Source organism: Cebus imitator, unplaced genomic scaffold (genome assembly GCF_001604975.1).
Source record: "Cebus imitator isolate Cc_AM_T3 unplaced genomic scaffold, Cebus_imitator-1.0 Scaffold265, whole genome shotgun sequence".
NCBI lineage: Eukaryota > Metazoa > Chordata > Mammalia > Primates > Cebidae > Cebus > Cebus imitator.
Window position 1 is genome coordinate 1,774,971 of NW_016107580.1, and position 26,619 is coordinate 1,801,589.

At 43.0% G+C, this 26,619-nt stretch overlaps 1 protein-coding gene across 4 annotated transcripts in view; it reads left to right on the forward strand.

Moving 5' to 3' along the window:
• The window catches only part of SCUBE2 (signal peptide, CUB domain and EGF like domain containing 2), an 83,801-nt gene that overhangs the window by 7,214 nt on the left and 49,968 nt on the right, over positions 1-26,619 (forward strand). For all 4 annotated transcript variants that reach the window (XM_017500312.2, XM_017500314.2, XM_017500316.2 and 1 more), the window contains exons 3-7: positions 10,886-11,011; positions 15,808-15,942; positions 20,820-20,945; positions 24,296-24,412; positions 25,163-25,252. In XM_017500312.2, the coding sequence (XP_017355801.1) occupies positions 10,886-11,011; positions 15,808-15,942; positions 20,820-20,945; positions 24,296-24,412; positions 25,163-25,252 (594 nt within the window). The remainder of the gene's footprint in view (positions 1-10,885; positions 11,012-15,807; positions 15,943-20,819; positions 20,946-24,295; positions 24,413-25,162; positions 25,253-26,619) is intronic.

The following is a 26,619-nucleotide window of genomic DNA, read 5'->3' on the forward strand; positions in this document are numbered from 1 at the left end:
ACAGTGGCTTATGCTTGTAATCCTAACACTTTGAGAGGCCCAGGAGGGAGGCTTACATGAGGCCAGGAGTGTGAGACAAGCCTGGGCAACATAGCGACATGGCTGCCTCTAAAAACAAAGAAAAAATTAGCTGGTGTGGTGGTGTGTGCCTGTAGTCCCTGCTACTCAGGAGGCTGAGGCAGGAGGATCACTTGAGCCCAGGAGTTTGAGGCTGCAGTGAGCTATGATGGCACCACTGCACTCTAGCCTGGGCGACAAAGTGAGACACTGTCTCAAAAAACAGTAATTGATATGATAAGAGAATGTCTTGTGTTTTTTTTCATGATCAAATTGAGGTTATAAATTTTTGGCAAGGCTGCTACAGAGGTGTTGTTGTGTCCTTTTCAGTGTAGCACATCGTGGGCACGCGATGTCAACACGTCCCATTCCTGGTGATGTTAACCTTGATCTCCTGAGCAAGATGGTGTTTACTGCATTTCTCTGCTGCCAAATTACTATTTTTTTGCCCTTCACAATAGATACATTTCTTAAGGCACATACTTTGGGGCCAATATCCTGTTTCTCCTCCAATCTTCATCCACTCATGTTAGCATCTGACTGTGGATCTTGCCTGTAATAATTATTACTGTGATGTGCGTCTCCTGGTGATTTTGCATTTCCCTAATTCCTTCAACATCCATTAATTGAAATTCTTCTGTAAGGAAGATCTCTCCCTCTTCCCCACTTATTTATTAATTTACACCACTGTGTACTCATGCATATTTACTTTATTACATCTATATTCACACTAGCCAGAAGGTAGAAGCAAGCCAAGTGTCCATCGACAGATGAATGGATAAGCAAAATGTGGTATGTACCAGATCATATTTTTGGTTTTGTTTTTTTTTGAGACGGGCTCTTGCTGTGTTGTTCAGGCTAGTCTCAAACTCCTGGGCTCAAGCAATCCTCTCATCTCAGCTTCCCAAGTGGCTGAGATTACAGGCATGATACAATGAAATATTAGCCTTAAAAAAGGAAATCCTGTCACATGCTACAACATGGTGGAACTTTGAGAACATTATCCTAGTCACAAAAAGACAAATACTGTTTGATTCTACATGTATGAGATACGTAGAGTAGTCAAAATCATAAAGTCAGAAAGTAGAATGGTGGTTGCCAGGGCCCGAGGAAAGACAGGGAAGAGGAAATGAGGAGTTGTTGAATGGGCATAGGGTTTCCGTTTTACAAATAAAAAGAGTTAGGGAGATGAATGGTGGCTTCACAACAGCATGATTGTTTTAATTATATCCAACTGCACATTTACAGAAAGAAAAGAAAAGATACTGCCAAACTGTTTTCTAAAGTGGCTATGTCATTTTACATTCCTGTCAATGTCCTGTCAACAATGTATGTGTTCCCATTTCTCCACATCCTTGTCAACATTTATTATTGTTGTCTTTTTAATTATTACCATTCTAGTGAATGTGAAATGGTATCACATTGTGGTTTTAATTTGCATTTCCCTAATAACTAATGGCATTGAACATTTTTTCCATGTGCTTATTGGCCATTTTGCATATCATCTTAGCTGAAATGTCTATTCAAATATTTTGCCAGTTTTAAAATTAGGCTATTGGCCGGGCGCGGTGGCTCAAGCCTGTAATCCCAGCACTTTGGGAGGCCGAGGCGGGTGGATCACGAGGTCAAGAGATCAAGACCATCCTGGTCAACATGGTGAAACCCCGTCTCTANTTTTGTATTTTTAGTAGAACGGGGTTTCACCACATTAGCCAGGATGGTCTCGATCTCCTGACCTCGTATTCTGCCTCCTTGGCCTCCCAAAGTGCTGGGATTACAGGTTAAGCCACCATGCCCGGCCTGGCCTATTAATTTTTAAGCCTCTTGGGACCAACCTATGGTATCATTTGGGTTGTGATTATTGCCAGCTTCGCTACTTATATTTAAGTTCAGGGATGGGGACCAGGTTTACTCAGCATGACTAGAATTTTATCCTCCATGAAGTTTTCTTCTGCCAAAATATTGAAGAAATGTGTGAGCCCTGAATAAGTGTGTTTAAAAATAATGTGATTCAGACGTTGCTTTAGATAATCTTTATTCTAAATGATCTTTGCTTGTTTCCTAGACTCTGGGGGAGGGTCTCAGTGATTAATATTTATTATATGATCATACTTCTCAGTTTGTGGAATTGAATTGGTTCATGCATGTAATCCTAGCGCTTTGGGTGGCTGAGGAAGGAGGAGGAGGAGGAGGAACGTTGAGTTCAGGAGTTTGAGACCAGCCTGGGCAACATTTGTCTCTACTAAAAGTCAAAAAAGTTAGCTGGGTGTACTGGTGCGTGCCTGTGGTCCCAGCTACTCCAGAGGCTGAGGTGGGAGGATAACTTGAGCCCAGGAGGTGGAGGCTGTGGTGAGCCATGATTACACCACTGCATTCCAGCCTGGGTGACAGAGCAAGACACTCTGTCTTAAAAACAAACAAACAAAAAAACAAAGAAATTGAATCAGGTTTAACAGGGATGAATCTAAAGTTGGTCTTTGTACAAAGTGCTATATTTTTCTTTTTAAAAAACTTATTTAGAAATAATTTTAGATTTCAGAAAAGTTGCAAAAACAGTACCAAGTTCATATGTGTATATATATGTCCTTCACTCATTTTACCCTAATATTAGCAACTTACATAACCATAGTACAGTTATCAAAACCAGGAAATCAACATTGGCACAATACTATTAACTGAAGTATAAACTTTATTCAAATTTCACCATTTTTCCCTACCACCCTTTTTCTGTTCCAGAATCCAATTAAAGTCCCACATTAGATTTAGCTGTTGTGTCCCTTGTCTTCTCCAATCTGTGACAGTTCCTCAGTCTTTCCTGATGTTGACACTTTTGATGAGTACTGCTCACTTCATTTGTCTTATGTCATTATAAGAATTGATATGCCAAAACCTAAAATGCAATAAAATAAATAAATGGAACAAAAAAAAAATTACTCAGGCACAGTGGCACACTTGAGCCCAGGAGTTCAAGGTTACGGTAAACCACGACAGTGCCACTGTACTCCAGCCTGGGTTATGGTGAAACCCTGTCAAAAAAAAAAAAAAGAAAGAAAAACTCTTTGAACCTCAATAAACCGTATCTCTAGAATGGGAAGCCACATCTCACAAGGGTTTTGTGAATATTGAAAGCAACATAAATGTCAGAACAATGGGATATCGCACTTAAGTAGGCAAGTTCTCATGTCCTGGGTTTGAATCCTGACTGTTGCCGTTACCTGGCTGCTACTTACCAGATCTAGACTTTTAAGCAAGTTTTTAAAGCATCCTTCTTTGTAAAATAGTACTGATGATTTAACTACCTCATGGAGCTAACACAATAATGTGTGCCCTGCTTGGTTCAATAAACAGCTAATAATTACTAGCTGCTTCTCCTCTCACCACCAGAATAGAAGAGTAGAAAAGATAACTTCAGAAGATTTTATCTAACTAGAATCTTGTTATCCTTCACTTATGACCTAGGTACGCTTTTCTCAACACACATATTTAAGAAAATAGAAAGCTGAGTCCATATCCCAAAGAGCTAAATACTACAATTTCTTTTTTCGTAAAACCTCTGAAAGCACTAGTTCTTGCAAAGGTCTTACCTAAACTGAGAATGCTGGAGTTTGAGATCTTAAAGAACTGTTGACTCTGTTGACTCAGTTTTCAGCAAGTTGAACAAATAATTGTTTAGTCGATTCTGTGGAATCCTTGTCTGTGATTCCTGAAATCGCTAAAGTATGTGGCCATGATCATATCGTGTGTACTTCTTGTGAAATCACTGTTCTTCTGTAGGGAAGCTGGAAAATAAAACAAAAATCTATTCTCTAATTAAAAGCATTTTTTGCTCTAAAAAATGAAAATTATTTCCAAGAGTCTTGCTTTCTCCCTTTCTTTGGCTATAGTGAGAAGAATGGTTTAAGAAAGGCAAGACTTGAGGCAGGAGAAACAGAGAAAGGCTGTTTCAATAATTTAGATATGATGGTGGCCTAAACTAAGGCCACGGCAGAGAGGATAGGGCACATGGGTATTCAAAACAAAGAAGGGCTTGGTACTGATTGAATATCAAGGGCAATGGAGGGAAAGCTGTCAAATATGATACCTTGATTTCTGGCTTGTTCAACTGGGAGGTAAGGAGGTCATTGGCTACGAAAGGGATCAAAGCAGCAGCAATGGTTCTCTCATCAAAGTTACTCCATCTTTGGATGGGTCAAAGTCAGTGTCTTTTATCAACTCCAGAGGGACATGTGTATTACCGTGCTTGGAACACCCACAACATCAACTATTGAGCCATGTGTTACCAAACTTCTTGTCTTCTTTGGAGATGTATACTATCTATATTGACAATGCCAGGTTTAACACAACACTACAGTAAGCCTATGGTCAGTGGCTATGGATTGGGCTTCTGCACAACCCCAGGGACATTCAGCCAAGGGATGATCCCTACCTTGGATGTCAGATGGACTCTAGCATGATCCTGCTATCACCACGACTTGTTCCCCCTGGGTGCAAAGTAGTCCCCTCTGCTGCCAGTTCTTAATACCTCACTAGGGCTCATTTAATTTGGGATGAAAAGCTGGCAATACTTGAGGTCATTCTGTGACCTAATGGAGGCAAGTTAGCCAAGTCAGCTACCCAGATGAAAAAACTCCTGACAATAATAAAAGCCCTAGATGTGAAGCCTGAAATTTAGGGGCTTTAGTTTCCCCATTTATATGTTGAGAAGGTTGGATTGAATTGCTAAAAGTCATCTCTGCACTTGAAATTATCCGTCTTGCTGTAATTGTCTGATTATGTTACTCCCACCTCACAAACCTTCAGTGGCTCACCATTCCCTCCAGAAGACAATCCAAACAATATGACATTTAATGCTTTTCACACAGGTCCCCAAACATCACTCTTTTCACATACTTCAAGGTTCACGAAATGATAACCGACTGAAAAGGAATCTTTCCATCTTTTGACCAACCATAGTTTCTTGTTTACAACTCTCACAGGAGCAATCTTTTCCATTTGAAGATGGACGTGACTTTTCTTCCTCATCTGGTCTGTAACTCAGTTTACTATCTGTGTAGCAATTATTATGTGTCTTATTTCAGGTTTCATTCAGGTAGCTCTAAAAAAATACCAGAGACTGGGTAGCTTATAACAACAGAAATGTCTCACAGTTCTGGAGGCTGGGAAGTCCAAGATGAAGGTGACAGCATAGTCTGGATTCTGGGACTTCTCTTTGAGTCCTTACACAGAAGATGGGGCAAGTTGGCTCTCTGGGGTCTCTAAGATCATCAGTCCGATTCATGAGAGTCCTGCCCTCATGAGCTATTCACCTCCCAGAGACCCCATCTCCTAATTTCATCACCTGGAGGTTAGGATTTCAACATGGAAGACACGATATGTAATTGTCCACTCTGAGTTTTAATTTCTCCATCTATGAGGAGATAATAATCTGTGTTTTATAATGTTATTGTGAAGTGGAATGAGTTAACACAAGTGCAGCACCTAGCATAATATATAGTTCAATAAATAATAAATTAACAATGTCATGAACAAGGGATCAGAAAATGTTATTTTTAATTGGGAATAGCTACTATGGATGACTTTCCTGTATAAATGTTCCCAAAACCATCCATTAATCTGCACTGCTATAGTATTTTTTTCTTTCCTACCTTCCTTCATCCTTTCTTTGCCTTCCTCTTACCTTTCATCCTTCCACAAACAAGTTCTAATAAATAAGTGTCTTGTGGTACTGTTTCTTAAAGTGTTTTCTGTTGAACATGAGTCTTTGCCAATGGTGTTTGATTTTTTTTTTAAAAAGAATCCCCTGATAGCAGCATCTTTCTTTGAGATTGATAATGCCTACTAATAAAGTAGAGCCCAGAGAAGACATAGAGTTAGGAAATTTCCTTAACTTTGTTTAATTCAATGTTTCCACAACTTATTTGACCTTGGAAATGCCTGCATTATGAAATCGATTAACATCTGGGATTGCTATAAATTTCTAGAGTAGATATATTTCTAGTTCTCCTCTGTCCTAGCACATGGTAGGGTTGTATTTCTCTGCTCTTCAAAATCAGGAAACACAATGTGACATATTTTGGCAAATAAAGTGTGAGTGGATGTAACACATGTCACGTGTACCTAAAGCTTAAGGATTGATGTATGATCCTCCAGTTCTCCCTCTCCTCGGCTGTGGTTACCAACAACACTCCTGATGTGGGAAGCTACTCACTGAGTCAGAACAATATACAGCAGAACTGCCTACTGACCTGTAATGAATATGTGGTATGAGTGAAAAAGAAACTTTTATTATTTGAAGTCATTGAGATTTGGAGATTGTTGGTTATAATAACATAACCTGGCTTATCCTGACTGGTACAATTATCTTATGGTTATTTACATGTTACAGATGCAGAGAATGTTTATAATAATTCAAGTTTTTAGATCAAAGCAAAATAAGATATGTGGCCTTAATTGGAATTAATTACCACATTTTCAGTATGATTGATTATATGAAGGCCTGCACTTAACATGTACCAAAAACCCAAATTAACAGCCAAACAATGAATTCAGTAAACATATCATTCACTTTATACCATTTGGCAAGGAACTATGACCACAGTATACTTAATAGATGGTGTTTGGAGTAGGTTGGCATGAGTTGTATATACTGTTTGTGGCATTAGATTTTGGAAATCAAATATCAGGTTTTCCATTTAATATCTATGCGTCCTTAATACTTAAGACTGTAGGTCAAGTGCAGTGGCTCATGCCTGTAATCCCAGCACTTTGGGAGGCCGAGGCAGGAGGATCACGAAGTCAAGAGATCAAGACCATCCTGGCCAACATGGTGAAACCCTGTCTCTACTAAAAATACAAAACTTAGCTGGGCGTGGTGGCACAAGCCTGTAGTTCCAGCTACTTGGGAGGCTGAGGCAGGAGAATTGCTTGAACCCAGGAGGCAGAGGTTGCAGTGAGCCGAGATCGTGCCACTGCACCACTCCAGCCTGGTACCTAGTGATGGAGCAAGACTCTGTCTCAAAAAAAAAAAAAAAATTTTAAGACATACTTAAAATCTCTGAATCTCAGTTTCTTCATTTGTAAAATAGTGATAATAATGCAAATTTCATTAGGATGATTGTAAGGATTAAATGATGCAAATGTGCTGATCACAGTCTCTAGCACAAGGAAACTTTGAATAAACTGATCATTGATGGTAATTGTGAGAATTCCACCAAATAGAACCTTGATGTTAGAATGTTAAGAGTTCTAGGACTGCTACTCTAGTTTCTAGCTAAGAGACTTTAAGGACGTATCTAACCTGTAATTTGATTTTCTAATTTGTTACATTGGAAAATATCACAGGATCAATTGAGATAATGTTAATTATAGCTCTGATAAATTATAAAGCATAGCACATATAATTATTTGATGAAATTATGATTATGGCATCACTATATATAAATTCATTTGCAAACACTAATTTATGTTTGTTATTTTCTGACACAGATAGTACCTGCTCATCATTGGCTAATACTTATTCTTAATGCTTCTAGGTAGAGTTTTCATTATGATGCAACCATTTGTCCAGCTTTTCCTGGAAGTCATTCACAGCTCCTTTCTCTCATGCTCCATTGACTAAACCTTTTCCATGCACAAACATCCACTAAATCACCAAGTCTCTTTGGTTCTACCTTCTAAATTTCTCTGCGATCCACCCACTGCTCTCTATGCCCTCTACCATGACCTCAACTTTCACTGGCATTGCTGAAATGGCCTCTCAGCTGACCCTGTCATCAATCCATTTACCACACTGCTGCCAGAATGATCTTTCTGAAACTCACGATTATCACACCCATCTCTAAAACCCTCCAACAGTTTACCTGAAGAAAATGTTCAAATTTTTTTAACATGGCCTGCAAGACATTTCATGATTTTGCTTCTCTCTACTTGTTCAGGTTTTAGATACCCTCAAATTCTAAGTGGTCCAATTATATCAGACACCTTACAGATATTGAAGTTCGATATTCCCTTTTTCTCCATCTGAAACTCCTTTCCCTTCACTTTTTAAATCTGGTTAACCTCAACTAGAATGAAGAATATGTGTGGAAGGGATATTGATATAGCATTTATCTGGAAAACTTTTTTTTAACCACTCATTACAGTGATTTTTTAAATGCCCTATCAGTAAGGGTTAAAATGAACAACTGACATATAACTTAATAGCAATAATAATAATAACCTGAATAAAAAATAGGCAAAGGGCCTGAATAGATATTTTTTCAAAGAAAACATACAATAGCCAACAGGTATATGAAAAGCCAAACATCACTAATCATCAGAAAAATGCAAATCAATACCAAACTATTAGCTCACATCTATTAGGATGGCTATTATCAAACAGAGAAGAGATTAATGTTGTTAAGGATGTAGAGGAAAGGGAACCTTTGCATACTGTTGATAGAAATGTAAACTGGCACAGCTAATATGAAAATAGTATAGAGGGTCCTCAAAAATTTAAAAATAGAACTACTATGCAATCCAATAATTCTACTTAGGAGTATATACCCAAAAGAAATAAAATCAGTATGTTGAAGAGATATATCTGAACTCCCATGTTCATTAAAACATTATTCACAATAGCCAAGATGTGGAATCAACCTAAATGTCCACTGATGGATGAATGGATAAAGAAAATGTGATACACACAGATACCGATAAATATTATTCAACCATAAGTAGAGGAGGAAATTCTACCATTTGTGACAAAATGGATGAATCTGGAGGATATTGTGCTAAGTTAAAGAGATTAGGCACAGAAAGACAAATATTGTATGAACTCACATATGTGGAATCTTAAAAAAAAAAAAAAGTAAAATTTATAAAAGTGTAGAGTAGAACAGTGGTTGCAAGGAGCAGGAGGCTGGTGGAAATGGGGAGATGGTTAAAGGATGAAAACCGTCACTTATGAGATGAATGTGTTCTAGTATACAGCATGATAACCATAGTTAATACTGTATTGTTTACTTGAGATTTATCAAGAGAGTAGATTTTAAGTGTTCTCACTGCACACATACATATACACATACATACACACATACATGCACAAAATGGTAACTAAGCGTGATGATGGATGTGTTAACTAATTTGACTGTGGTAATCATTTCACAATGTGCAATTGGAATTTATACAATTTTTATTTGTCAATTAATTATATCTTAATAAAGCTGGGAGAAAACCCAAAGCAAATACACTTAAAATAAGCAACTGAAAATGCTTTTTAAAACATATCTGAAAAATGGTAATTTATATTTAAAGCTTTACCTTGTATGAAAAGAGCAGCAGCTTTCGTATGTTTTTGTTGTCATTTTAGGCTTTTGGAAATAAAGACTCAATAAATAAATAAAATATGCATAATAATTGAAAAAAATCAATACAATTATTTTCAGTGAGTTCTGATTTAAAACCCCCAGAATAGTTGGGCACAGTGGCTCATGCCTGTAATCCCAGCACTTTGGGAGGCTGAGGTGGGCAGATCGCAAGATCAAGACCATCCTGGCCAACATGGTGAAACTCCATCTCTACTAAAAATACAAAAATTAGCTGGGCATGGTGGCATGCAGCTGTAGTCCCAGCTACTTGGGAGGCTGAGGCAGGAGAATCCCTTGAACCTGGGAGGCAGACGTTTCAGTGAGCTGAGATCACACCACTGCACTCCAACCTGGCGACAGAGTGAGACNACCCAGGCTGGATTGCAGTGGTGCGATCTTGGCTCACTGCAGTCTCAATGCCCTGGGCTCAAGCAATCCTCCTGCCTCACCCTCCGAAGTAGCTGGGACTACAGGCATGTACCACTACACCTGGCCAATTTTGTTTACTTTTTGTGTAGATGGGGTCTCACTATGTTGTCCAGGCCAGCAACTCCTGGGCTCAATTGAGCCACTTGCCTCAGGCTCCCAAAGTGCACCCAAAGATCATGCCCAGCCATCCCAATATCTTAAAGATTTTTCTCACATATTTTTTCTGAAAACTATATTGTTAATACTTATATTTGGATCTCTGATTCATTTTGAGTTGATTTTTGTACATAATATAAGGGTCTAAAGTCATCTTTTCAAATACAGATATCCAATTATCCTAGTGCCATTTGTTGAAAAGACAAGCAGTTCTCCCAATGGAGTACCTTAGCACTTTTCTTTAAAATCAGTGACCATAAGTAGAAGGCTTTATTTCTGGACTCTCAATTCTGTTCCATTGATCTATACATCTGTCTTTATGACTGTACCATGCTGTCTTAATATCTGTAGGTTTATAATAAGTTAAAGTACCCCAAATTTGTTCTCCTATTTCATAATTATTTTTGCTCTTCTGCATCTTGAATTTCCATATAAATTTTACAATAAGCTTGTCAAGTTCTGCAAAAAAGTGTCCTGAAATTTTGTGTTTTTGCATCTTCTTTTTTCTTACATGAAGATAAAAAATTTAAATACTCTTTTAATTTTGATTTTTTTCATTTAATAGTATATCCTAGAAATTACTCCAAATCAGTTCATAAAGATCTTCCTCATTCTCTCTCTCTCTCTTTTTTAACAGCTGCATAGTAGTCCATGGAGTAGAGGTACCATAATTTATTAAACTATTCTTCTATATATGGGCACTTAGGTTGCTTCCAGTATTTTGTAATTAGAAAAAACATGCAGTGAATAACCTTGTGCATACTTGTTTTCCTGTTGTTAGAAATGTCTTTTCAGGTAGATTCCTAGAAGTGGAATGGCTGGTTAAAAGGTAAGTGCTTATGTCTTCACATCAAAGAAATAGCATCTGTCTGGTTAACTTCTGTTTTATTCCTCAGACATCGATGAATGTGGAAATGAGCTCAATGGAGGCTGTGTCCATGACTGTTTGAATATTCCAGGCAATTATCGTTGCACTTGCTTTGATGGCTTCATGTTGGCTCATGATGGTCATAATTGTCTTGGTAAGGAAGGCATTTGGAAATGCAAGTTCTCCTTCACTCTCCCATTCCTTTCTTTCCTTTGGCAAAGGCCTTCTCATGAAGACAAAAACAGGCTCAGGGCCTTGTGTTTTCTGCTCCCTTAGAAGTTAGACTCCATGATAGAAAATGAAGTAAAATGTTTTAGTTTTGTGTGATCATTTATAACATAAATCTTCTGTTAGTCCAAGGAGATGGGTGACATTGTCATTACTATTCATTGACTTTCTAGTGTTCACTTGTCACCTTTTAAGCTCTTTGGTCTTGTGTTGAGAGTACTGACTTACCAGTTTTTTCAATGCTATAAGTGTTTCTATTTTAGAATTAGGAAAAACTCCTTGTTCCCAAGACTCCAAATGTGTGCTGGGGTTACAGCCAGCTAGACCCCCCCTTTTTTTTCTTGATACAGAAACTAAAACAGAAATCTTCCATGAACATCTTCCTAGCATTCCACAAAACAGAAACATCTGTTGGAGTTTTATTCCCTGAGTTAGTGACTACAAAGTGTTGTTTACATTGATTCCTTATGCCAGGAATAAAATAGAACTTAGAAGCAGCTAGCATCTGCATGGGGTTGAGTGCTGGACAGTCTTCGAGGAGGCAGCATACCTGGCAGGTAGGTATTTGTGATTTGCTTTTGAAGGTTGGTATTAGTTGTACAGAAGAACATCACGCGAAAATATGGCATCAGGGTCCTTTGACACTTACCACCCTTTGTATGGATATACTGCTGAAGTCTACTTGGCCAACAAAGGAGCAGTGGAGCCAGGCCCTGGCTCTGTGGGAACAGCCATTTGGATCGCCGCTTATGGTGCGGTAGGAATGGCCCTTTGATTAAATGCTTTGAGATCTGCACAAAAGGAACTAGAAAAAGTACAGGTGGAACTTGTGTGTTGTGTGTTGGGGCTCAGGAGTGGAGGAGAGGTTATTTCCATTTGGGACTTAACCCTCATATGACCTTTATCCCACGTCAGTGTCACCTGGAGCTCCACCCTGATGGACTCTGTTATTTTCTATCTGTGCCCTGTGTGAGAGTTTGGGCTTTGGGTGACACATCACGTGGCTTTCCAAGCCTGCAGCTGCCAGTAAGACTTTGTCTGCAGGCTAGAGAACCAGTAACTTTCTAGATAGTCAGTACCACAAAAAGGCATATTTGAGAGACAGTCCTGAGAGCAGGAATCAATATTAATTAAAAACTCAGACAAGTGAAATCACTTTCAGTGTGTGATTTGTTGGGAAGCATACCATATGGGTTGCTTTTTTTTCTTCAGGGGGAAATTTCCCTATGACTTGCCAACAAGGGCATTTGGACGATGCATATCTGATGGCAGACTTGGTCATTACTGTTGTGCTGTAATCCATAGCCCAGGGCGGGAGAAGTGTGAGGTTCCTAAGAGCAAGAACATTGAGTTATACAAAAAGACAGTTGCAGGTGAAAAAAAAATAATAAAATAATAAAATAAATTTTAAAAAAGAACCATCTAGGGACTAGGAACCTGGGCAAGGGCTGGTGGGTGGCTCTTGAGTACCAGCCTGCTTGGAAATCCTGAGACCAGAGTCTTTTCTTGCCTTTGCCAATAACACAGATATTATTAACACAGAGTATCTCCATTTCCCCTCTGTGAGATCTCTTTGTGGACTCAGTAGCAAGGATCTTCCTTGCAGAGAGACCTTGAGCATCTACTGAGTATTTCTGAAGGGGGTAAGGACTCTTTAAAAGGAAGGTACAAGAAAATAAAATACATTTAGAAGAGTAGGCCCAGCACACATAGACACTTCCCCACCATTCAGACTTGAAAGGGCTGACGCAGTTTGTGGCAAGAAAGAAGCTTAGAGCCCTAACTTCTCAGGAATGGCAGTTTCCTGCATTCTCTGAGATGACCCCTTAAATGTCCTTAGCCTCCTAACCACACATTAGCCACAAATATATTAGCCAGAAGACACAGGATACAAACACCACTTAGCTTTGGCACTGAACACAGAGCGCTTCAAGATCCTGAATGCCTGCAAGTCTGAAAAATGAAAGGCAGCTCCTCTATTCAGCTCACCCCATCTGCATTCAGTTTTTATTTTTTGAGTGTCTGGGAGCCCGTCGTAGTGATTTGCCTTTGTAGCAGTGGTTCTCAACCCTGGCTGCACACTGGAATCACCTGAGAAGCTTAAAAAGCACCATCACCTAGACTTCATCCAAGACGGGCTCTGTCAGTATATCTGGAGGTGGAATCCAGGCACAGGGTTCTGATACGTAGCCAGGTCTGGAGAAGCTCACCAGCTTAGTGATAGACATCTGTGTTTGTGGACACACGCTTTTGTATTTGTCCAACCAGAGTGCATCAGCCAGCTGAATAACACATTTCTGACTGTTTTGGAGAAAAGAAATTGGGGGTTAAAATGGGGGTGGGGGCATGGCAGCTCAGAGGGAAGCATGCCTTTACTCGCAGCCAATCCAGGAGTTGGTGTTCAGGGAGAGAGACCTCTCCTGGTCGCCTTGAGTCCTTGCCGTGGAACACCTAGGCCAGGTGTTCCAGCACGGCTCATCCTCTGGAATGTGCTTCCTTCACCCTTTGGCATAGACAAGGGCAAGTTTGTTAGGCTTTAGGGGATGGCTTGAGTCCCATCAGTTTAGTCAGGCATCTGCTCAGTGGTGTGGGAGGACAGATGAACTGTAAGATCTGAAGCTTGAAACCAGATAACAGATATTTAAATGTGAGTTTTTTTTTTTTTTAATGGATATGCCCAGGAGCTAGTGATCAGCACATGAGAAATTAGACTGGAGAAAATAAATTGCTTTTATATCAGCCTTCTCTTTGAGCCTTTGTTGTCTGAGACTTTTCTGGAAGTTTCTCTTCTTTGGCTTGGGTGATGCTATGCTTTCCTGCTTGTTTGTTCGTGCACTGAATAGTTAATGAACACCTGCTGTATTCCAGGGTTGTGCTAATGAAAACAAAAATATCCGTCCTCAAGGAGTTTGCAGTCTAGTGGAGGTAGATAAGTAAAGGATTAAGTAAAGGATTTTGAGGCTGCAGGTCAGTAAGTGTATCAATACAGCTGTGCACCAGGTATCACAGGCAGCGTGGGAGGAAGGTCCCCTGAGGCCATGCTGACGGTGTGGTAGATGGTTTCCTCCCTCCCTACCTTTCTGCTGGCTCCTTCCCTGGAGGCTCTTGGGACTCCTGCCATCTCCTCTGCCGCCTCCCGGCCCCTGATAGGGTCCAAGATTCTACCTCTGGCTGCCGTCTCCTTTCTGCTCCCTTTCTCTCCCTTCCCACACTCCTGCCTTTGTTCGCCCATCAACATCCACCACTTTATCATCAGGCAACTACAAATAAATGATTTACAAACCTGTACTTACATTTCCAGATTCTCGTCCAGCCTCCCCACTCAGTTTGCCACTGCCTACTGGACCTAGCCCTACATTTCAGCATTTCAGACAGATCACCCCCCTGCCTTGGGGCTCAGGGGCAACCATATCTCCATTCCCATTTCTGTACCCAGCACTGGCCTTCCTTGTTTCCCTTCTGGAAGGCCTTGGTGTCAAGTTTCTGTCCTCTAATGATGCCCGACCCTGCAGGCACCTTGTCCACCCCACTGTCTTCTCTGCCTTGCTTCCCAGCATCCCCGGCAGCCCCAGTGCTGTCCCCACTAGCGCTAGCTGTGGCTGTTGCAGGTGCATGTGTGAAGCTGGACTCCAGGCTGCCCATTCTTCCCCTCCCTCTGTCCTGCCCTCAGCAGCTGCATTATGTTTCTCAAATTGAGAGCCAGACTCTGCCCTACTCTAGTTCTTCCCAGCTGCTTCCCAAATTAAGTAGGCACTTCTTTGCCTGGTAATCAAGATCCCACAGTGTGACCCCAGTCTGTCCTCCCAGCTGTATCTCCTGTAAACTCCCTCCATGTGCTCTATGCTCCAGCCAAATGGGCTGACCCACTGATACCTGAATATACTCCATGCCTCCCAGCCTTTGTGCTACTGCTCACACTCTCTTCCACCTATAATCCCTTCTCCCCTCCTTTATAATTGGAACATCCTAAGGGCCCCTCTTTCATTAGCTTATCCTGATAACCCACAACAAGATGGGACTTCTTTCCTTGGTACCACCTTTTACCTTATCTCAGAACCATTTTGTGTATTTGTCTCTTGCTGAAGGGCATGCTCCTAGAAGGAAGGAATTTTTATTTTTTTTAGATACAGTTTCGCTCTGTGGCCCAGGCTGAAGTGCAATGGCGTGATCTTGGCTCACTGCAACCTCCACCTCCTGGGTTCAAGTGATTCTCCTGCCTCAGCCTCCCAAGTAGCTGGGATTATAGACATGCGCCACTACGACCAGCTAATTTTTGTAATTTTAGTAGAGACAGGGTTTCACCATGTTGGCCGGGCTGGTCTTGAATTCCTGATCTCAGGTGGTCCACCTGCCTCGGCCTCCCAAAATGCCGGGATTACAGGCATGAGCCACCGCACCTAGCCAAGGGAAGGAATTTTATCTTCCCTCATCCATATTTTGCTGTCTCCTCTAGCATCATGCTTTGGAAAGAGAAAGTGTTCGACAAATATTTACTGAACTAATGATCTTGTGTTCATGTGGTGGTCCTGGCCAAGTGAGCCCCAGACCTGAAAGAACTGGGTAATCATCTGTGGACCTCACTGGCTTTGATTCTGAGAGCTTCTGTGGTGCAGGGACATGAATAGGGACCTCATTTTTGCTTAGCAGGGCCTCTGAGCTGCTGGGTGGGGTGAGGCATTGAAACAGTAACCAAAGCAAAGGCTAATCCCTCTCTCCCTCCAGATGTGGACGAGTGCCTGGAGAACAATGGCGGCTGCCAGCACACCTGTGTCAACGTCATGGGGAGCTATGAGTGCTGCTGCAAGGAGGGGTTTTTCCTGAGTGACAATCAGCACACCTGCATTCACCGCTCAGAAGGTACTTCTGCTCGGCTGTGGATGGGAACAGAGTCACAACTGAGACCCCTCCCTTGTGCACACACACACATGCACACACACACTGACTCTAGAGGAGAAGCACAGGGATAGAAAGTCTGGAGGCCTGAGGACGAGTCCAGACTCCACTGCTGGGTAACCGTGGGCAAGTTATTCGAACTTCCTTACCTGGCAAATAGGTGCACTGGACTGGGTGAGCTCTGAGGTCCTTTCAAACTCTCACATTCTCTGATTCTAGTCTTTATATAGAATGTATTTCAAATATGACTAGATGTCTCAGGAGCAATATAGTGGATGATCTGCCAAGTTTTTCAAAAAGGTTTTGAAAACCACAGCACCAGTGTCAGCCTGCCCCCTGCTCTGGGCGGGTAGGGAGGAGGCTGGGTCCTTCCCATGCAGACTTTCAATGAAGTGCTCTCTTTTCAGCCCCAAGCTAGATCTGGCCCTTCCTTCTTTGCATTTTTGAGCTCTGAGGGGCAGAAGGGCTATCTCCCTAGACTCTCTGTGCTGATGTCCCCATTTACCATTCCTCCATAAATCTGCTGAAAACTCTTTTCTTCTGATGTCCTTCTTTTTTCATTCTCTTTGCTTTGAGCTTCACTCTGTTGCCCAAGCTGGAGTGCAGTGGCGCGATCTTGGCTCACTGCAACCTCCAGCTCCTGGGTTCCAGCAATTCTCCTGCCTCAGCCTCCCGAGTAGCTGGGACTACAGGCACGCACCACCATGCCCAGCTAATTTTTTTGTATTTTTTAGTAGAGACAGGATTTCACTATGTTGGCCAGGCTGGTCTTGAACTCCTGACCTCGCGATCTACCCGCATTGGCCTCCCAAAGTGCTGGGATTACAGGTGTGAGCCACCACACCCGGCTGAGTTTATACCTTTTTAAAATTCCTCTGTTACTTAGTAGATTCTTGAGAGGAAGAGGCATTAAATACATGTGGCCTGTTGTTTTTAACTGAATGTCATCCTTTTAACTCTTCCCTGCCCTTTCTTATACTAAAGAGTCACATTTTGGTGGCTGTGCTTCTCTCCTGGTTGCATCTGCCTATTTTTAGGGGAAGTGCCCTAAGTATTAGCCTGTTAACCCCTTTGGGCATGTGCTGCTTATTCTTTCCCATAAGTTAAGAACGAGGTCATTTTAAGTTCTTCTACTGTGTAATCACAAATTTGTGGATTGTTTTAATCCTGGTCTTAGTAACTTTTCAAGGTTTTCTTCAGAGAAGATTATTTTTGTCTCATTTTCCAAGGATGATGGGCTCATACCTTATACCTAACTAGAACACCTGTTTGGCTACTAAGAAAATCATCAGAGAAACCCCCAGGGACCAATGGGTTTGATGGTTATCATCACCCGGAGTCTGCTCATTCTGTGTTCGTGGCAGGGAAGTCGCAGGAACTGGTTTAATCAGGCAGATTTCTTATCTTGTGCCAGGTGTGGCCCTTGATAAAGCAGCAGTTGGGTTTCATTTTCCTGCCAGATTCTCTGGGGTCACTGGTATGCCCTGCACCCTTGTCCGACATAGGCTGAACTCGAGGTGGGAATGAGTTAAGAGGCCAGTGACACAGAGTGATCCGAATCTCAGGGCATCGCTCCTTTTGATTGCTCAAAGCTGCTTCCTGGGAAGTCACTCTGGTTTCCTCTGCAGGTGGCTGGGGAGGGATGTGGGACCTGCAGGTAAAGCCTTGCTTGAGCACTCTCAGTCTGGGTCCCATTCGGTCACAAAGCAGCTGGTAGTGATTAAGATCACCTCTTATCCTTGCATTTCCAGAGCCCTGGCTCAGCCCTGCTCTCCCCTCCTGCTAGCCCCCAGACTGATTAGAGACACAGGCTCCTCATAACAGAAGCAAATACAAATGCAGTTCCTTTCTGCAAACTGTGTTTTCTAAATTTTCTACAATTCAGACATTCTTGGATCCCCTGAAGAGTATTTAAAGCAAACATTTTTGTCTGGAACTAAAACCAAAATCCAAGAATTTGAGTTGTGGTCTGGAAGTGCTTGCTGTGATTTTATGTTGTGTTTCAACCTGATTGCTTGGCAAATTCATGGGAGTGTCAGCCAACAGATTATAGCAATTGGTATCGGAGAACCTTTTCATCCTAGGGTTTTGATTCTTCAAATAGAACAGTGTGTAAAAAGTTTTCTTCTAGGATTTTCTTTCTGGTGTGCACATTAAACTCTATGAAGTCGTAGGCTTAAAAACCCACAGCAGATACCTTAAAAGTGATTAAAAGAAGGTAACACAGGAAGCTAGTATTTTCTAGTGCTGTTGTTGTTTTTAACATTTACAAAATGTTCTTTAGGGCATCGTAATCATTGATTCTGAGGGACAGCTCAAGATATTGATTTTTTTTTAATCCTTAGGGACTCCAAATCTGTGATAAAGATACTGTGTGTTTTCACCCATATAATGAGGGTAGGCTGGAGAGAAACACATCACCCCCGGCCCGCCTTTGTTCCTATTCATGGGTACTCAGGCTCTCAGAATGAGCACTCCTCTTTTGTTTTGTGTGTTCTGAGAATATTTAATTGGTGTACTGATGCCTTTTCAGGGCAACAGGGAAGGTGTCAGGGTGGCAAAGCGGAGGCTGTGCTTTCAGCAGGGCCTGTTACCCATTTTATGTCATGTTTTCCTCCCAGTTCACAAGGCATATTTTTATTTGGTTTCCAGAAATAATCTTCAGTGGAACCCTGATCTTGGAGTGCACCAGAATGGGGGATTTTTGGTGTTTCTGAGCTGTTTCCCTTCTGGTGAACAAACCCTCCCGGACTTGACAACCAGGCCAATTTTGGAAAGAGCTAGGGCCATTTGCTGGGCCCTCTTGTTTGGAACAGATTAATCTGCTCACCCCAGCAGTAGTCTTGTTTTAAGTCAGGGTACTGTGAAAGGCTTTGAGGTCACCTCTTGAAAGGCTGTCAGCATTTCCAGAGTCATGTAAGTCTCTGTTACCTCTTGGTAACTTCAGGTGTTGCTTGATGTGGCAGGACATCAGGTGGCAGGTTCTCAGTGTATCACAGAGGCATCTGGCACACAGGCATTCTTATGTAGAAATATTTCTTGTATAGGTAAATTACTCTGAGGCAGTAAAGGTCACTTTGTAAATGTCTTAACAGACTTGTAAACAGAGTGAAAAAGCAGCAGCAGCAGCAGCTGGCGTATTTGGGAGTGTACTTTCCAGGTGTTCCTGCTTGGGCACTGTTGTATTTACCCTCGAGTGCTGGTTATTTCCCATGCTCTGCTGACCCAAGGACAAACACAGTGCTTGCTGGGCCTTCTCAGAAGGACAGAATACTGCTTCTGGTGGCTGCTGTCACCTCCCCACCATCTCAGTACTGGGGAGCAAATCACATCTTCGAAAAAATACCAGCCAGAGCATGAGAAAGCTTTCCACCAATCCAGTGCAAGTCTCTTTCTGTGTTAATTGACAGCCACCCTTGGCATGGATGAATGAATCCCAGCAACCAGCAGACTGAGTGCTGGACTGCAAACAGCTCATAACTGTCAGGCAAAAGAGCAAGAAGGTTTTAAGAGAGACTCCGGAAAGTATGGGATATATTAACCCCTGCACTGTCTTTTGGAATAGGAATGGCATCTGTTTGTATTAAAACAATTGTTAGGCACAGTTTGACAGCTCTGCCGTGGGAGCTGGAGAGAGAACTTTGACTTCATTAGAACCTGTTGGCCAATGTATTAGGGGCACAATATAGAAAAGTGTTGGATTCTAGAGAAGTGAAAGCAAGCTTTTTGTATTTGTGTTGAAAACAGTGCCCTTCAGAGAGTGTCTCGTCAGTAGAGAGCCAAGAACAACCAAGTCCCTACTCAGAGATGTTTTAGAGTTGCATTGCACAAACACAAAGAAGCAACACAGGAACATATAATTAATAATGCAGTACAAACTGAGCTGATGTCTTGAAAATACTCTAGGGTATGAAAAGAATTCCTTCAGGATGCTGGCAGGTAGCAGGATCTCAAAGAATTGGTTATGGGATGAGGCAGAATGCTGGTAAACCACACGGGCATTTATCTTGCTAGTGCCCCCTTATTTAGATGTGTGCTGAGCTGTACAGGAACAGAAGCAGCTGTTCCCCTTCCCACCATCATTACTACAAGGTTGAACCTAATAGTAATTTACAGTATACCTCAAAATAATTGTACAGCAGCTACCACGTGCATGAGCACGCTCCCTCCTTCTCTCTCTGCTCACTCTCTCCCTCACTCTGCTCCTGTTGCTGTTGCTGTGTGACACTGTCTGTCAGAGGCTTATGCCCTGAGGGAGGGACCAAGGGAGTAGCTGAGGGTGGTCACATAAGAGAGATCCCTAGGCGTGTGGTCCACATGAGAATGCCAAAATGCCGCAGTCATCCTCACCTCCAAGGGGTGGGATTGGTGGGGGTGGAGAGGGAAGTTGAAATGTTTTCAAAATTATCTTCAGGAGTATGTGAAAAAATTGAGAATGTTGATCATTCTATCTGCACCTTTTCTTAGGAGGATTCTCCTTTTCTCTTTACATTCTTGATCAGCTCTTGGGTAAAGACATGGCAGAGATGAGAGTGTGAGTGGCAGTTCCTGGGGTCAGCAGGCTCTGATTCTGTACCAGATGGAGAGCTCTAGATGGAGTGTGTTGGAGGGCTCCCATCTCATTAGGAGAGTTGAGACATCATATCTCTTGGGTGACAGAAGAAATTTTTCATGCTGTTGATTGGCCCAGATTGATTTTAATAACATATCCTTTTCACATGAGGGGCTGATGGAGACCTAGGCAGACAGGTCTGTGGGCTTCTCCTTAGCCCTTTGCTGCTCTCCCAGGGCTCAGGATTCTGACCACAGCCTGTCACCTGTTGTGTGCTGCTGTTTTACAGAGGGTCTGAGCTGCATGAATAAGGATCATGGCTGTAGTCACATCTGCAAGGAAGCCCCAAGGGGCAGCATCGCCTGTGAATGCAGGCCCGGTTTTGAGCTGGCCAAGAACCAGAGAGACTGCATCTGTAAGTACGGGCCACTGCGTACCTGCCATGGGAACCGTCGTATTCCAGATGCTGCCTTCTGTGGCCCAGCTCAGGAGCACCACCTCAAGGCATGGCTGTAGCAGCAGGGAAGGCAGCTGGCATGGGATACCAACCTCTACCAAGTGCTTGTTCACAGCAGAAGGATAGTCTCCCTTAGGGAAGGGAAATAATATTATATTTTATTTTGTATTTATTATTATTATTATTATTCTAGATGGAGCCTCGCTCTGTAGCCCAGGCTAGAGTGCAGTGGCGTGATCTTGGCTCACTGCAGCCTCCACCTCTCGAGTTCTGATTCAAGCAGTTCTCCTGCCTCAGCCTCCCAGGTAGCTGGGATTACAGGTGTGCGCCACCATGCCCAGCTAATATTTGTATTTTTAGTAGAGATGGGGTTTCACCATGTTGGCCAGGTTGGTCTTGAACTCCTGACCTCGTGATCCACCCACCTTGGCCTCCCAAAGTGCTGGGTTTACACGTGTGAGCCACCGTGTATTTTAAAAGAACTCTTCAGGAGGAAATGAAATTTAGGAGTAAGGAACATGAATGCTGTGGGGCAGTTCTCCCTGTGGCTACAGAATAAAACCAAATTTCCTCATCTGGCAATCACAGCTCTTTGCCACCAGGCCCTGCTTCCCTCATCCACCACCTCTGCCTCCTTTCCGCAGACACTAGGCCTCTTGCATTGGAGAATAGTCCAAATTCTTTGATGCCTCCAGGCCCTTCCCAAGCCCTCCTTCCTTCCTAGCATGGTGGACTCTCACTCAACCTTCAATATTCTGTTTAACTTCTAATAAGGATAAGCATAATAGCTACCTTTTGGTGGGGAATTTATTGTGTGCAAAGGCTTGTCTCAAGATGTGCCATGTCCCATTTAATTCTTGCAAGCACTGCCCTGTGAGCTCGGTGTTATTACACACGTTTCCAGTTGCCAGAGTTGTGCAGAAGGTGAAACAACAATGTCACACAGGGAGTGAGCAGCAAATGAGTGTTCAAACCCTGGCCTGTTGAGCTCTAAAGCTGTGCTCTTGATCCCCCTGCTACCATCCTCTGCTATCAGAAGCCTCCGGGGTGCTTCAGACAGGGCAGCCATTTCGCACTTTGGCTCCCACAGCACTTTCCTCAGTCGTGTAGCTCTGGATTGACTTGCGTGTTGATGTGCCTGTCTCCCAGCTATGAGCCCCTCCAAGTCAGGGATCTCGTCTCATTTTTCCTCTCAGTCTGCCCCTGCTGCCTCCTACGGGATGTGCTCAGCACACGTGTTTAATATGTGGGTGAATGAGTGGCCTACATGATCGGCCGTGGCTGCAGCACCATGATGTGGTAACAAAACTCCACCTGTGAAACAGGAAACCACTGGCAATCCATGGTGTCCCTAAAGCGTGATTTATGCCAGGGGAAGTGCTGAGGGGTTCCCTTTAGGAACATTCCCAAAGCCATGGACAGAAGACCCCGGCCATTTGGTAGGGACTGGGGTTTATGGTGAGTAAGAGATGAGGGGACAGTTTCGCTGGTGAGGGACTTCTTTCCATTGTCTCCCTCACAAAGCAGAGTGCCACCTCAAAGCCGTCCAAGCTAGGGCTGGTGCCACCGTCACACTCAAGCAGCAGGTTCTGACAGGCTCTTAGGGCCCCTCAAAGTCAGGCTGTCCTTGGGGGCTTCCAGTGGGCTAAGCAGCGTGGAGACCACTTATCCCACCTCGAGATCTCTGAAAGGAGTACCCAGGCCCTCCAAGACTCCCTGTGGGGTGAGACCCTTAACATTTCAAAGTCTTTCAGGGGACAGTTGCTGAAGGGGGAGCGCCTATAAGCTTGTTTTTAAAGACTTTAAATGTCTTTAAGATAGCACTGCTCAAATAATGTTATAATATTTGAGGAATTAATAAAGAAAATATAAGATCTACAATCTCACCACATAACCAGCTGTTTCAATTTTTCATATTCCTATTTAGTTGTTGTTTGTATGCATACACAATTTTTACATACCTATAATCACAGGACACCACAAATATGTAATTAGTTCTTTTAAATTAGAAAAATTACAAAGGGCCTATGTAAAATACAAACACTCCAAAGCATATAAAGAAAACATCGCCTGTAATCCCAGCACTTTGGGAGGCTGAGGTGGGAGGATCACCTGAGGTCGGGAGTTTGAGACCAGCCTGACCAACATGGAGAATCTCTGTCTCTACTAATAATAAAAAATTTAGCCAGGTGTAGTGACGAGCGCCTGTAATCCCAGCTACTCAGGAGGCTGAGGCAGGATTGCTTGAACCCGGGAGGTGGCGGTTGCAGTGAGCTGAGATCGTGCCATTGCAGTCCAGCCTGGGTGACAGAGTGAGACTCCATCTAAAAGAAAAAAAAAAGAAAAGAAAACCTGCAGTTTCCTCCCTCCCATTTCCCTTGCCAGAAGTAAACATGGTTAACAGTTTGATGAGTAGATAGTTTTGTAGCTGGATTTTTTTTTTTTTTTTGGCCTATCATCAATGCATTCATACATAGTCTTAAAAATGACTGGTTAATGTCACATTAATTGTGTGCTGAATCATCCTGTGATTATCTTTCCTTCTACCTAATCTAGATTGAATCTGATGAGAGAAATTCTGACATATATATATATATACACAAATTAAATATTGTCTGTTTTATTCCAGCATAAACTGCTATAGCATTTTCCAAAGCCCCCATACAGCTGTATTGATAGGTAAACTTCTCTAGATAGGACAAAGCAGTGGTCTAGAATCTCTTGGTATAATTTCCCTTTTATGATAAAAATCTCACCTGGGCATGGTGGCTCACGCCTGTAATCCTAGCACTTTGGGAGGCCAAGGCAGAAGGATCACAAGGTTAGGAGATCGAGACCATCCTGGCTAACACAGTGAAACCCTGTCTCTACTAAAAATACAAAAATTAGCCGGGCATGGTGGCACACACCTGTAATCCCAGCTACTTGCGAGGCTGAGGCAGGAAAATCACTTGAGCTTGGGAGGTGAAGGTTGCCGTGAGCTGAGATCGCACTACTGCACTCTAGCCTGGGCGACAGAGCCAGACTCCATCTCAAAAAAAAAAAAACAAAAACTGCTCCCCGCAACTCTCCCATCTCCCTCTTCCTGTTTAAACCCATGTTTCAGCATTGCTACGATTTGCATTGTAACTGTCTGCTTACACAGACACCACAGGGTCTGACTCGGAGTTATCTCTTTCGTGCACCATGCCTGGCATGTGTTAGATGTGCAAATATTTGCAGAATGAAAATCAGAGTTTCTTTGAAGCAAACACAGCCCTGGGTGTGGAAATCTCAATGCTTTATGTATTGATTCATTTTGCTCTCAGTGACCTGTTACCATGGAAACAGTGGGTGCCAGCACTCCTGTGAAGATACAGCTGACGGCCCAGAGTGCAGCTGCCATCCACAGTACAAGATGCACACAGATGGGAGGAGCTGCCTTGGTGAGTGGTGACCCCAACACTGAGTGAGGGTCTGCCCCAGCCTGCCTGTCCTCTTCCCCTACCCCTACCCCTTCATGGTGTTTAGCACAGATTCAAGCTGTTTCTGGTGCATTTGCCACCCACCCCCCTCACGACGCCCCCAAACCGGCCCTGTGCTGCTTTGCATGCTGCAGTGGGATTGGTCTCGGCCTGCGGGGAGACCCTCTCTCCCGGTGTGACCTTGGAAAGCCCTTCCTCCTCTCCTGGACCAGGCTGCTCCTAATGCTGGTATTCTGGAGACTGGTACAACACATCCTAAGAGGCCAGGGCAACATGAAGTTAGAGCTGTTTGTGATTGTGCAGCACTTCTGGCCAGCAGGAGCCCTGGCTGCATATTTCTGTCGGGATGCCTGCCCTGCCCTTCACGGTGTGTCCTTCGCTAGCTCCATTTTAGAGGTTTCCAGGCCCAAGGCTCCTTTTGTCCTGGACTCAGGGGACTGGAGTGAATCTGAAGCTTGCATTATAGTGTTTTTTTGGTCAGTGCAATATACTTCCAAAACCTTTCCGTGTTTAATGTTTGCTGAGGATCTAGGGCCCTTTAACATGCTGTGTCTCCCACAGAGCCTCATTATAACACATTTTTATTGTGTGAAGAGAGTCACATATCTTACATTGTTCTCATGTCTGGGATTTCAGCAAATGTGGTTGTACAGGGGATGAACAATCTAACTCATTCAGTCTGAGAACTGTGCTCTTTTGCTTCTCTTGTAGAGCGGGAAGACACTGCCCTGGAGGTGACAGAGAGCAATGCCACATCAGTGGTGGATGGGGATAAACGGGTGAAACGGCGGCTGCTTATGGGTAGGCGCCTTCACTCCTCACTTGGCCACTGCCATTGTCCCTTTCTCTTCCCAACTTATTGCATCAGACCTGAATTTGGGAGCCACATGCCCTCAGACCAGCTGGACTGGGGTGAGCAGCCCCTGTGAAGCCAGGGTGTATGTCCGTTCTTCACCAGTGCTGTTGCTTAATCACCAACTAAGCAAGACCCCTGGTTTCATGGCCATCAGAATAATCAGGTTAACATCCCAGCACAGCCCCCACCTAGCTGTAAGACTTGGCAAACTTCCCTGAGGCTCTGTCTTTTGGTCTTTCTTTGAAATGGATGTAATAGTCTACTTCTTAGGGCCAGTGTATTCATCCATTTTCAAACTGCCATAAATAACTGCCTGAGACTGGGTAATTTATAAAGGAAAGAGGTGTAATTGACTCACAGTTCCACTTGGCTGGGGAGGCCTCAGGAAACTTACTCTCATGGTGGAAAGCAAAGCGGAAGCAAGGCACCTTCTTCACAAGGTGGCAGGAAGGAGAATAAATGCAGGAGGAACTACCAAACACTTGTAAAACCATGAGGTCTCATGAGAACACACTCATTATCATGAGAACAGCATGGGGGAAACCACCCCCATGATCCAATCACCTCCACCTGATCTCTCCCTTAACACAAGGGGGTTATGGGGATTATAACTCAAGATGAGATTGGGTGGGGAAATAAAGCCTGACCATATCAGTCAGCATGCTCAATTAAAATAATAATATGCAAAGGTGCCCGGAGTCCAGTGCCTGGGACCGAGTGGGTGGGCAGTGAAGTCAGCTCTCTTCTTCTGAAGCAGCCTCTAGCTCAGAATGGTGGCTAGTCCTTTTTTGTGTCCACTGAGTCTTCTGTTTCTGACTCAGCTGATGATAATGGCGGAGAAATGAATGGAGACAGGCAGCACTTGACTGTCGGACAAGGGAAGGCCTGCCTGCAGGTCCAGCAGTCAGGCTGGAGACAAGCAGAAATAGAGGTGGTGGCCAGGGGTTGGGAGTCAGACAGATCCTTTGGTGCGTTACTCCTTCTGGAGAAAGTTCGGCTCAACCTAAACAAAACCCATCTTTTGACAGTTTCTGGATTTAACAGTCGGGCAAGATATCATACAGCCATTGGTTACCAAGCAGGTAACCTTTCTGAGCTCTTTTCTGTTCTTTAGAAATTATCATTTTTCATTGTCTTAAGTGAAAATAGTACATATGAGTAACAAAGAAACTTAATTACTTTTAGGATTGTAATGAATTGCATCATTTCCTTGTCTCATAACTTCCCGTTTCCTCATCCCATTTGCCAGGGACAACAATATTCAATTCTTCTAGTTGTTTCTTCTTCTGATTCCTCCTCTCCCATATTTCTG